General features: G+C 50.6%; 1 protein-coding gene across 1 annotated transcript in view; it reads right to left on the bottom strand.

Annotated features, from left to right (window-relative positions):
* The window catches only part of ACOX2 (acyl-CoA oxidase 2, branched chain), a 36,922-nt gene extending 27,630 nt beyond the window's left edge, over positions 1–9,292 (bottom strand). The window contains exons 1-9 of the mRNA XM_011947213.1: positions 9,143–9,292; positions 6,970–7,220; positions 6,385–6,547; positions 6,019–6,170; positions 5,470–5,577; positions 3,797–3,916; positions 3,356–3,471; positions 2,567–2,739; positions 886–1,048 (exon numbers count right to left, since the gene is read on the bottom strand). Of these exons, the coding sequence (XP_011802603.1) occupies positions 886–1,048; positions 2,567–2,739; positions 3,356–3,471; positions 3,797–3,916; positions 5,470–5,577; positions 6,019–6,170; positions 6,385–6,547; positions 6,970–7,129 (1,155 nt within the window). The 5' untranslated portion in view covers positions 7,130–7,220; positions 9,143–9,292. The remainder of the gene's footprint in view (positions 1–885; positions 1,049–2,566; positions 2,740–3,355; positions 3,472–3,796; positions 3,917–5,469; positions 5,578–6,018; positions 6,171–6,384; positions 6,548–6,969; positions 7,221–9,142) is intronic.
* Between the last annotated feature and the right edge of the window lie 3,462 nt (positions 9,293–12,754).

The raw sequence follows: 12,754 nt of genomic DNA, 5'->3' as shown, positions 1-12,754 counted from the left end.
TTTTGTGGAGATGAGGGTTTCACCATCTTGCTCAGGCTGGTCTTAAACTCCTGGGCTCAAGCAATCCTTCTGCCCTGGCCTCCCAAAGTGCTGAGATTACAGGTGTGAGTCACCATGCTGGGCCAGTTTCTGTTGTTTATAAACCACGGCTTTGTGGTATTTTGTTACAGCCGCCTCAGCAGAGAGAGAGGCTGCCAGGCAGCAGGCCTAGTTTGAGATTTTGGTTCTTGAAGCCCCTGCCTATCTTTGGAGTTTTCAAGTCCTTGGGAGGAAAGTTGTGTCCCTTGATCTCTCTGTGCCTCAATTGCAGTTGAAAGGGTTAATGAGCAGTGCTTATGAAGCATAGTGCCTGGACAGACTGCATCTTACTGTATATGTAAGATTTACTTGAGACCTGTGAGCCAGATGTGTTTAGGAATCAGAGTAACTTTTGAATTGTAGAGAGGCCAAGTGGCATTGAAGGTACATTTTATATAATAGCCCAGTGGGGTTTGGGGCGGCTTTAGGGATTAAACACATTAATAATTTTCCCGCAAAATGTATTCACACTCAGAAGGATAAATCAGGTCAGTTCAGGTCAAACTATGCCACCAAATGAGTTCCAAACGACTGTTTTTCAGAGCTTTTTGGGTTTCAAATACACATCGGGGATTGTGGACTTGTGTTCTCTACACTAGATGTGATTGTTTTCTCTTAGCATGTTTGTAGCTCTCTGGGGGCCAGCTGTGGGTAAATTTATATATCACCCAGACACCCTGGGATGCTGAAAGCTGGGAGAGGTGGGGGTGGGGAGTGCCCGCGGGGATGGGGCTGTGGCTGTTCCCCAGTGAGTGGAGCAATCTTAGCTGCCCTCCCAGCGCCTGCCCCTCTGCAGACAGCAGGTACCTCAGGCAGCAAGCTGAAGTCTCTGTTCAGAATGGCAGTGTAGGAGTGCTGGAAGAACTCCAAGAGGTTGACTGCCAGGAAATGGAAGGCATAACTGATGGCCAGCTGAGGAAAGAGTTTCTGCTGCTGCGTCTGGTAGTCCAGGACCTTTGCCTCTGGGTCACTGAAGGGAAAAGAACCGGAAGATTTAATCACTACGTGCCATGTCCACCTTCCCCTATCCCTGACACCATAAAAACCTTAAAAACAGACAGTTCCTTAGAACTCATTGCAGAACTTGAACTGACACGAGGCCATTGATAATCCTTTAAAAATCCTATCTAACATGAACATCCATCCACACATTTCACTGCAGGAATATTGATACGTTTGTTGGTGGGTACTGCCTCTTGTTATGGGAGGCTTATATAATTCCAGCGTATACATGGTATTATCCTAAAACCTGAAAAGTTCTGAGATTCCAACATGTCTGGTCCCAAGATTTCAGGTGAAGAGTTGTGGCTGTGCACCCATGATGATTTGAACCTGTGACTCCACTGCCTGTGTGCACTTGCCGCGTGCTGAGGAATACGTCAAGCCTAAACAATAACTCTTAGAGTGTAAACTCGGGTTCGATGGAACCCCAAGGAAGGGACTGCGTCTGCTTTATCCACTGGTATGTCCTCAGTGCCTGAGACTATGTCCAGCACTTGCAAGCTCACAGTCACTGGATCGAAAGAGGGTGTGATTACAAGAAGCCTCCTCTCTGGACAGCAGCTGCTCACCTGGCGCATCTTTCTCATGACCACCCTAGGGACACTTCTGCAGCCCAGATAAATGGGCCTCGGGCAGGACAGCAGCAGAAGCCCCTTCTTCCCAGTGGCCCTCTCCTGCAGAGAACTCTCGCAGCCCGGATTCTGAAGCCCAGGCCAGGCGAGGGCGCTGTGAGCTTGCCAGAGGAAAGGACCCTGGGCTGAGGGCCTAATGCACCTTACTGCATTTCACCCTCCACACCACCCTGAAAGGCCGCTTCTGCCACACCCATTTTGTAGCTGAGGAAGCTGAGGGATGACGTGAAATGGCCGAGCTGAGTGTTCACAGAAGGTTCAGTCAGCCCTTGCTGTTCTGTGCTGTGGGGTGGAGGGAGTGGTAGCAACACAACCAATGACAACAAAAGGGATCCAGACATAGACATACCAGTCAGATGCTGACAGCACAGCTGGACAGAACGAGTTCAGCCACACACAGTCGATATGACATTGGATTTTGCTAGGCTCGGCCTGACAGAATCAACTCAGCCAGCCACAGTCTGAGGCAGCTGGCAACTGACTGACCCAGACCCGTCCAACCCATCACAGCCACACAGAACACAGCCGGACTCGGACAGACACAGAGTCAGACAGACCTGCTGCTACAGGGCCAAAGACACGATCACATAGAGCCTGAGGAGGCCAGGCACTGAGGATGCAGGTTAGGCCAACTGGTCAGCCCTGTTAGAGGGAGCCAGAGAGACCTCTTTGACATGCCCAGATGGGGCCAGGCCTGGGTAGACTGTGTGTGTGTGTGTGTGTGTGTGTGTGTATGTGGTGGGTGGCAGTGCCTGCTCCCAGCGCTCTGGCTCTGGCAGAAGAGTGTCAGGGGGAGGCACTGTGGGACCAAGAGGCAGCATATCTGTGGTAGTCAGTCACTGGACACCCCTTGCCTGGGCCGGAGCTGGGATTGGCGGCGGATGACCGAGTAGCGCATGGCGATGACACAGGCCTTCTGCAGTGTAGGGAGGACCTCCCCTAGCAGCAGCTCCACCCGCACCACCACCATGGGAAGGTAGTTGCTCTGTGCTGTCCCGAGTTTGATGTATGTGCCATCTGGCAAGACCTGTGTGGAACAAGGACAGGCACAGGGTCTGAGCCAAGGCTCCCCAGAATGCCCCTGCTTCCCCAGAGCTGTGGGGCTCCACACATGGAGGGTGCTTCTCCCCTCAACTGGCGCATCTGGGGTTGGAATGTTAAAATACCAGGCCATTTCCCCAAGTGCCCTGCTTCACAGTGCCTCTCCTGGGACACCCCAGACCACCCCACAACTCATAACTAAAGGGGTGATGCCTGGCAGAGTTGGGACCGCCACAACTCCTGCTGGCATTCTGGCTGGTATCTGCTGGGCGACTGGTTGTGTCAGGCCTCACCGTGGGTACATATTACACAGATCATCTCAGCTCTATCCTCTCCTGGGGCTGCCACTCCACCCCACGATTGCTCCGTCAGCCTATGTGACGAGCATTTCTGCATGAGAAGTCAGAGGCTCTGTGTCCAAGATCATACTGCTCCTAAGCAGGAGTTTCACCCCAGTCTGTAGGACATCAGAGCCTCTCTTGGGGGAGGAGGTTATGTGGCCGAAACTCAGCTCTATGGAGGACTCAGACCTAGCCTACACAAAGTGCAGGTCCTCTCTCCGGGAAGTACAAGTCCCCGTCCTCCCCAGACCTGTATGTAACCTGTGCAAAGCGACTCAGCATGTTCTCCCTGGGGACCCGCACATGGTCCAGCCGCAGGAAGCCATTGTCCATTTGATCAAAGTCCATCTTGGGCCCGATGTCCCCAACGATGATTCCTTGAAGGAGATGGAGGTGAGGACACCTATCAGTTGAGAGACTGCTTGTTATGTGGCAGGTATCACACACACATTCCAGGTCACAGCAGCCTGTGACACTGGGGTTATTGTACCTATTTTGCAGGTGAACAAGCTGAGGTCAGACAGATGCTAAATCTTGCTCAAGTTCACCTCACCAGTTAGCACCAGGTCTGTCCAACTGGATCCCTCCCTGCCCAAGGAAGACATGTCTTAGCTACTCCTGTGGCCCTCTGGGGCCCCAGGTCAGGGAGGCCACCTGGGCTCTCCTCCTGGCGGGGTCCTTGAGGGAGCATTATGGGCTCACCTGGCAGTGGGGTGTGGTCCCGAAGACTCCGGATTGGCACAATAAAAGCGTGCATGCCCCGCCGGGCTCCTGAGCAGACCAGCTGGGCCTGGACCAGGGCATGGGTGGCTGACCGTCCCACTGAGGGCAGAGAGGAGAGGCCCGTCACAGGAAGACTTGAGCATTGCTTTTCCCAACCCAGCCTCCTGGGGCTGGGGTTTTGGATGGGTACCTCTGGGGCCCTGAAAAGTCACTGATCAAAGAGGGGGGGATTGCCCCCAAAGAACCAAGCAAACTTATCAGTGATTTGGCAAAGGCACTGTGAAATGATTCAGCTTTTTTTATTTGCCCCCCACCCCACAACTATTAATGAATTACTCTGTCATCAACCTTATAATAATGAATACAGATAATTATCGTCTATCAAAATCCAGGTGGCGCTAGACCCTGTGATAGACGCTTTCCAGTTCTCACAGGGGAGAGAGGATGATGAGTCCCATTTTCCAGATAAGGAAACAGGCTCAGAGAGTAGAGCGACACACTGAAGGTCACTGGCCTGGAGGGGCAGAGCTAGGATTCATACGTACCCTGGTCTATCTGATCTTAAAGGCTGGTTCCTTTTTTGTCTTCATTTTTGACAGTGGTCATTTATTTTCTATCTCTCTTTCTCTCAACACTCTCTCATCTCTCTCTCTCTCTCTTTTTTGAGACAGAGTCTCGCTCTTTTGCCAGGCTGGAGTTCAATGGTATGAGCTCAGCTCACTGCAACCTCCGCTCCCAGGTTCAAGCAATTCTCCTGTTTCAGCCCCCCGAGTAGGTGGGACTACAGACACCCGCCACCACACACGGCTAATTTTTGTATTTTTAGTAGAGATAAGGTTCCACCATATTGGTCAGGCTGGTCTCAAACTCCTGACCTCAGGTGATCCATTCACCTCGGCCTCCTAAAGTGCTGGGATTACAGGCATGGGCCACCGCACCTGGCTCATGTCTCTCTATTATGTCTCTGGTCTCTGCCTCTGTCTTCCTCTCTCTGTGTGTCTCTCATCTCTGTCACTCTCCTGCTTTAGTTGGACTCAGCATATTTGTTTTAATTTTTTCCACACAGGGTGTGGGTCCCCGAGTGCCACTGATGGGTCCTGGGAGGTGAAATTCTCAAGTTTGAGGAAGGGGAAATCCCTCCTTGGAGCCTCAGGGACGCTTGATGTGGCCGCCACCTGGTGGCCACAGTGGGAGGTTCGGCGTTGGTGGCTTGATGGGGGCTGGTGGTGGGCGTGAGCCTTTCTGGGTGTCTGCAGCAGCGGCAGACAGGCGTGTTCTTTCCACTGTCTCATCACAGGGCCTGTGCTCTGGCTGGTGGCAAGCTCTACCACTAACTCAGGAGATGAGAGGAACTGGGCTTGTGAGGAGTGCCTGGGACTGTGTGAGGCCTTGTCTCTCATGGATTGATTGTCTCCTCTATTTCAAAGTTCCTTTGGGGACTTTCCAACCACTCACTAATGAAATGTTTAACATCCCACCTATTTTGTAGAGTGAGAACCTGAGGCTCAGGGAGGTGAACTGACTTGCCCAAGGTCAGCAGACTAGAACAGAAAATCAATCTGAGGTCTGTTGGACCTCAAAGCCAGTGCTACTCTGCCCTCCAATATTTCTATTTGGGGAGAGATAAGGAAGGGGGTTGGATGGATACTCACGGTCTCCAGGCCACCATTTGGTGGCAGTCAGCGTGGGGCTGTGTATCACAAACTCCTGGGTGGCTGCGTCATAGGTGGCTTCAGTCTCCAGGCCCTGAAGATATGTCCCTTAGGATCAAGGAGGGATGTTAGACATTGGCCCGAGGTGGGGTTCTTACCTGGGAAGCTGCTTCTAGGTGGGCCTGAACTCTTAGGCATCAGCGTGGTACAGAGTGGGGCTCAGCTCCCGGCTGTACTTGCAGGCGGTTCTCCCCTTTCATCTGTGGGCCGTGTGGGGGACACACAGTTCTCTATAGCCAGTCTGTGACAAGGGATGGCTGCTGATGTTTCCAGAAGGAATGATTTGCCCCACTGGGAGCTCACACAATATGTGCAAATTAGAAGGCGGCATCCCTTCCTCAAGACCCTTGACTGCCATCTGCTGGAATGTTTTCATATTAAACATATATCCCTCGAAGCATATAAACCTATGACTACCGAGATGTAAATGGGCCCTCTGGAGTTTTGCAGTGCACAACCTAAACACCACATGCAGAAGTCCTGGCTCACCATGTCCCAACTCTGTCTGTGCATACGTTGCGATGATCTGGATGTTTTTGCAGAGTGGGTCCCATTTGGCAATCTGTTCCTCTGAGCCCAGGCTCCTGAGGGCTTTCAGGAAGACTCTGTGTATATTTAAGGCCACATCTCCAGAAAGGGCTCTGCTGGGGAGAGATGCTGTAGTTGAGTAGCCTGTTGGAGACGGGGGCCCAGGTACCCCCTGCCTGAGCAGAGTACAGGAGATAAAGGGCACCTGGCATCCTGGTTTCCCAAGAAGTCTTCCCTTTGTTGGGGGAAATGGCTCATGGGGCTGGGGGGTTTCCAGGTGATCCCAGGTGGATCCTTCTCTAGTGGGGCTGACCCAGGAGTGAGCACCTGTAAGCGTAGCCTAATTCACGTCCATCTTCCAACCAACCCAGGCGCTGTGCTATCAACTGGATGTGGAATGCCCTCCGCATGGCAGCCTTATAACGCTCATTCTGGGTCATGAAATAATTGTCCTTACGGCTAAACTCTGGGTAACTGTGGATGATGCTCTCTGCAGAGACAGAGAATAGAGGGCTTAGGGACCTGGGTGAGGTTTCTGGCACCTTCAAATCTTCTTACCCACTTGCTTCATGGATCTGGAAAGGAAGTCAGACATTATTATTATTTTACAGATGACAAAACCGAGGACCAAGGTGGGAAAGTGAATTGCCCAATGTTACAAAGCTATGCAGTGGCAGAATTTTAGGACTGGAATCCAGGTCTTCTGCTGCCTAGGACTCTTCTATCCCCCAGGTGGGCTCAGGCAATATTGGCATGTGAAGATTGTCTTTACAGTTCAAAGGAATAAATCTCTAACAGTGGAATTTCAAGGCAAAGTTTGTTATTTGAAAGCAGGACTGCTAATGAAGGACTCTTCTTACAAGAGAAGCGTGGGGCATAAAGCAGATGTCCTATTCCCCAGCTTCCCCTTACCAACTTTCCTCCGGAGAGCAGTGTTCTGGGCACCTCCATCAAGGATGTTGGTGAGCCGTTCCACGTCAAAGGACTGCATATACCTCTCGCTCTCCATGTCGGGGTGCATTTGCCTGCTCCAGGTATCCCCCAATGACACTCGGTGCACTGGGCTGCCCATCCTATCCTGGATCTGTCTGGTGACTGAGGTGAGACACTTCCGACCCGGCTGCTCCGAGGGTCTGCTCTCAGTGTTGGTCAGTGCAAAGAACCTGTGTGCAAGAGGAACTGCCTAGGGCTGGGTGTCAGTCAGGGCTGGTTGGTAGAAGAAAGACATCCCTAAGTACCTGCATCCCACTCCACCTCCACACTCTCCCTGTGGACGCTGGCTGTGGACCAGGCCCTGTGTGCATGGTAGGCATGGTATGCAGTCATTGCTTGGTACATGTCTGTTCAATACTTGTTAAATAAGATTGAACAGGGCCTGACCCCAAAGATTGGGCTCTATCCACTGCAGTTCATGTTACATGAGTTGCCTAGGGAAATCTTCACAAAAAAGTCGGTGAAGGTTACACCTGAAGAAAATAATCCTGGAGAGGCTGAGTGGCCCCTAGCCACACAGCTGGAGATGGCCAGGAGTTGGATGGGGTCTGACCACAAAGCACATGCCTTGTCCATACTTTAGCTCCACTGCGGAGGATTACTGAGGGCACCTTGGTCTCATTCAGCTGCTCATAAGTTCTAGGATCATTCAGCCCCATTTCTATGAGCCCTGCAGGTGTATTGTGGAACTGAAAGGAGGAAACCTGCTCCCTGAGTGTGAAGTGTTCCCCTGGAACCCCTGAGTGTCTTTCACACCCGGGTTGGGCCCTGTCTCCTCCACGGCAAATGCTTGGCCTCTGAGAAGCCCCTATTCCTTCACGGCGAGGCAACCATAAGGTGCAGTTCATCCTATTTCACAAGTCTCTTGAGTCTATCTGCTCCTTGCTATCTCTTTGGCTAGCATCCAGGCCACTGTCATCTCTTACTTGGCCTCAGTGTCCCTTTTATCTGTTCTCCCAGCTGCCAGGTGAACTCTTGAACTGCAAATCACATTGTTTTCCTCTCCTGCTTGGAATCTGCTCCTTGGGGCCCACTGTTAGTGGAATGGAGTCCTTGCTGTGTCTGCCCACCTCCCACTCCACTCGCCTCTCTCCTATGTCAACTAACTGCCACATCATCCCTGGCCTCCACTCACTCTCTTCCTGCCCTTTGCCCCTGCTGTTCTCTCTGAACAAGGTTCAGCTCCCTGGTCCCGGGGTGCTCTAGGGTTAGGGACAAGTTCTTATTTGCTTACATGTTCCTCCCACAAGGCCTGGGAGGCCAGCTCTGCATTTCCTAGCTTGCAGCAGGCATGCTGTAAATCTTTCCTGCAGGCTGCCATGCTTTTGATCCCCTTCCTTCCTGACCTCAACCTGACAGAGGCACTGTTGTTATTACCATTTTATGGGGAGGATGTGGGCCTTGGAAAGGGAGGAGACTTTATAAGATCATGCAGCCACAAGTAGCAAGTGAAATTCATACGCAGGCTTTCAAACCAATACCCCTAGCAAGGCTGTGGGGGTGCTGGCAAGGGCCCCATCCTCTGCCCCCTGGAGTCCTGCAAGCGCACCTAGTGTGGCTCCTCTCTTCCTGCCTCACCTCTTTTCCTTGCTCTGTTGCCACTACCTCCTTGCTGTTCTGAATGCTCCAGGCCTCCCTGCCACTGCCAGCTTTTGCTGGGGTAGCTCCCTCTGCCCAGAACACCCTTTCTTCAAACGTCACCAGGGCTGTTTGCATTGAACCTCGTTTAACCTTGAAGAGGCCACCCTCTTTAAAATCAAGCCCCCTCCCCCAGCATTCCCTGTCCTCCTCACTCTGCTCTCCTTTGTCTCTTTTCACTTACCCTTTTCTGACATTTGAGATCATTTACTAATATCATATGTTTTTGTTTATTTCCTTCTCCCTGCTAGTAACACAGAAACTGCAAGAGGGCTGGGATCTTTGTCACTGTCACGCTGTGACCCTAACACTTAGTGCAGGGCCTGGTTTGCAGGAGGTGCCCAGTGAAGAAAGCCTTGCTCAGGGTCTCTCAGAGCTGCGGACAGGGTCATCACGGGGGCAACTCTGTCCTCTGGGGTCTCCCAGTCCCTCCCCACCCAAAAGCCTGGCTCACCTGGCTCCCCTCTGTCCTGTGTCTGCACTGTAGGCTGGGCTGGCCTCTCCCCGGCTGTAGGCCACAGCCTCTCGCAGGCTTGTGGTCCTGCCCTTCTCTCCTCCCACAGAGGGGCTGGAACACAGAAGCTGAGAGTCCTGCTTGGCCAGCGCTCTGCCTGTCCGGGCTTGCGGAGCTCCCCTCCCTCCTCTCTCTCTTCCTGCATGGGTGTGACCTCTGTGCCAGTTGCTGGGGCTGCTCTGGGAGGACTACTGGGAGGTTGGAACCCTTCCTTCTCAAAGCCAGGGATTCCTTTGACACTACTTGTACCAAAAAGCTGTGTACCCCAGCAGTGTTTCCAAAGTGATATCCTGGTCTTCACTGATCTTTCACTGTGTGCCCTTCAGGGACTCAAGCTGTTAATATCACACGAGCTTAATAGGCTCCCTCAGATGGTCCTCATGTGAAAGGATTGCTCTGTAAGGTGTATGTTTTTCCTCTCTCCCCATGTTTCTGCTCTAAAATATGGCTTGTCTTATGCTTAGCATCCCCTGACATTCCCTGGAAAAATATTTGTGGCGCATCCATCTGTAGTGTGTGGGATCCAGATGGGAGCCGGGTCTTAGTGAGAGGAATGAGAGGCTTAGAGGTTCCCTCCCTGCATAACCACCCTGGAAAGTCAGATGCGGCTCCCCATTTTGCAGGTAAGGAAACAAGCTCAGGGAGGGGATGTCACTTTGTTTAGGTTTGCACAATAAGTAGATTACATAACACATTTGTGTAAGATTGGGAAAGAAATCAGGGAACCAGTAGGAGATCAAGGCTCCTGTTCTGGCAGGACTTCTGAGCTATTTTGACCCTGAGCAGGTGTACTCCCTTTCTGGGCCTTGGCCCCCCTGTAATGCAAGGTATTTGTTCAGTAAGGAGCCTCACAGCACCCCATCATATCGCCAAGGTAGCGTCTAGCTTGTGTCTGCAGGAAGAGGCAGGACCCGTGGCCCAAGCTTTGCGACTTATTACCTAGCGGGTCCTTCTGGAGCTGTGGGGCTCAGAATCCTGGCAGTCCTCATTGCTGTGGGCAGTGGTTTCAGGGAAGGTGGTCTTGGCCCCACTGTTTGGAGGTGAAAGTTCTCACTTCCAGCTGGACTCATCTCTGTCAAGGATTTATGCTATGGGAATGACTTGGTTTCTCTCTGCCATAGAGAAAGGCTTGGATTGCAGGAAGTGCCCAGTGAAGAAAGCCTTGCTCAGGGGCTCTTGGAGCAAGGCTTTTTAATAAACTCTCCATGTTTAAATTGTTTTCTCATCCACTTTGAAGCTGACCCTGTTCTGTATGTTTTGGATGTAATCATTTTGATTTGTTGCACTGAACTCTTGAATTCTGTAGCTTAAAAAGGCTTTTTAAATTACAAAATATTTCAAACTTGTACAAAAGTGAAGAGAAAAATATAATGAACCCACACGTACCTAACATCCAGCACTAAAAATGATCACACTTGTTTCCTTGATCTTCGTTTTTAACTTTTTATTTTGAAATAACTTTAGACTTTCAGAAAGCTGCAAAAAGTTCTTGTGTATCCTTCACTCAGCTTCTTCTAAGGTACAATTATGAAACCAAGACATTAACACTGCTGCAATATTGTTAGCTAATCTTCAGAACTTATTTGAGTGCGTCAGAGGTTCTCTAGGATCAACCTCAGGTCTGGTGATTTACTAGGAAGACTCACAGAACTTAGAAACTGTTATACTGAGCCAGGTGCGGTGGCTCATGCCTATAATTCCAATGCTTTGGGAGGCTGAGGTGGGAGGATCACTTGAGGCCAGGAGTTTGAGACCAGCCTAGACAACATAGCAAGACCCTGTCTCTACCAAAAAAGTTGTAAAAATTAGCCCAGTGTGGTGGTGTGTGCCTGTAGTGCTAGCTCCTTGGGAGGATGCAGTGGAAGGATTGTTTGGGCCCAGGAGTTCGAGGCTGCAGTGAGCTATGATGGAACCACTATACTCTAGCCTGGGTGACAGTGAGACTTTGCCTCTAGAACAAACAGGAAGAAACTGTAATACTTGTGGTTACAGTTTACTATAGCAAAAGGTTACAGATTAACATCAGTAGAAGAAAAAGGTACATAGTGGGAAGTCTAGGAGAGAATGGACTGAGCTTCTAGGTGTCCTCTCCCAGTGGTGTTGTAGGGACAGCATTTAATTCTCCCAACAGCAATGTTTACACTATGCACTAAGTATTGACAACCAGGGAAGCACACTTTTGAGGCAGGAGAACAGCAGAAGGAATTGGAGGTTGGATAAAGGGCGGAATGATCGAAAGCAGAAGCAAGGTGAAGGGGTGAGTGAGCAAGAAGCAAGATAAGAAGCAGAAGTTGGCCGGGTGCGGTGGCTCAAGCCTGTAATCCCAGCACTTTGGGAGGCTGAGACGGGCGGATCACGAGGTCAGGAGATCGAGACCATCCTGGCTAACCTGGTGAAACCCCCTCTCTACTAAAAAAAAAAAAAATACAAAAAACTAGCCGGGCGAGGTGGCGGGCGCCTGTAGCCCCAGCTACTCAGGAGGCTGAGGTAGGAGAATGGCATAAACCCGGGAGGCAGAGCTTGCAGTGAGCTGAGATCTGGCCACTGCACTCCAGCATGGGCGACAGAGCAAGACTCTGTCTCAAAAAAAAAAAAAAAAAAAAAAAAAAAAAAAAAAAAAAAAGGTAAGAAAAAAAAAAAAAAAAAAAAAAAAAAAAAAAGAAAAAGAAGCAGAAGTTAAGCAGCCAAAACAAAAGTAATATAAAAAACTGAGTAAAGAGACCCCATGGCTGGCTGGCAAGATCCTGACCAAGCCAGTAAGGGGCAGCTCCTCAGAGATGGGCATGCTCATTAGAGAGAAAAATATCTTTAACGTGACCCCGTACGATAATCAGCTCATTAAAGCTCATGCATATGGACTGCATATCATGCATGTACTTGAGGTTATGGAATGGAGGCGACGTGCAAGTGCACAAGGGCCAAAGTAAGCAACACACCTATCAATCAAAAGGCAGACACTAGCTAGAAATTAGGCAGCCTTGGGAAAAGAAAGGGAAAAAACACATAAGAAGACCACAAGCACAGCAAACTGAGCTGATCTCATCTCGCAGAGGTCAGCCCACTCTGCCCTCTTGGAGAGTATAATGCTGTGCTTAATAAACTATTGCTGCTGGTTTTGCTACTTGTGTGCGTCACGTCCAATTTTTTGGTTTGTTTGTTTGTTTTTGAGACAGAGCCTTGTTCTGTTGCCCAGGCTGGAGTGCAGGGGTGCAATCCTGGCTCACTGCAACCTCTGCCTCCCGGGTTCAAGTGATTCTCCTGCCTCAGCCTCCTGAGTAGCTGGGATTACAGGCATGTGCCACCATGCCCGGTTAATTTTTGTATTTTTGTAGAGACGGGGTTTCACCATGTTGGTCAGGCTGGTCTCGAACTCCTGACTTCAAATGATCTGCCTGCCTCAGGCTCCCGAAGTGCTGGGACTATAGGCATGAGATGTTGCGGGAAGTCAGGGACCTCGAACAGAGGGACCGGCTGAAGCCGCAGCAGAAGAACATAAATTGTGAAGATTTCATGGACATTTATTAGTTCCCCAAATTAATACTTTTATAATTT

This window comes from Colobus angolensis, unplaced genomic scaffold, assembly GCF_000951035.1.
Source record: "Colobus angolensis palliatus isolate OR3802 unplaced genomic scaffold, Cang.pa_1.0 Scaffold26, whole genome shotgun sequence".
NCBI lineage: Eukaryota > Metazoa > Chordata > Mammalia > Primates > Cercopithecidae > Colobus > Colobus angolensis.
Note: the sequence above shows the minus strand (reverse complement) of the source record. Positions and strands in the feature narration are given on the sequence as shown.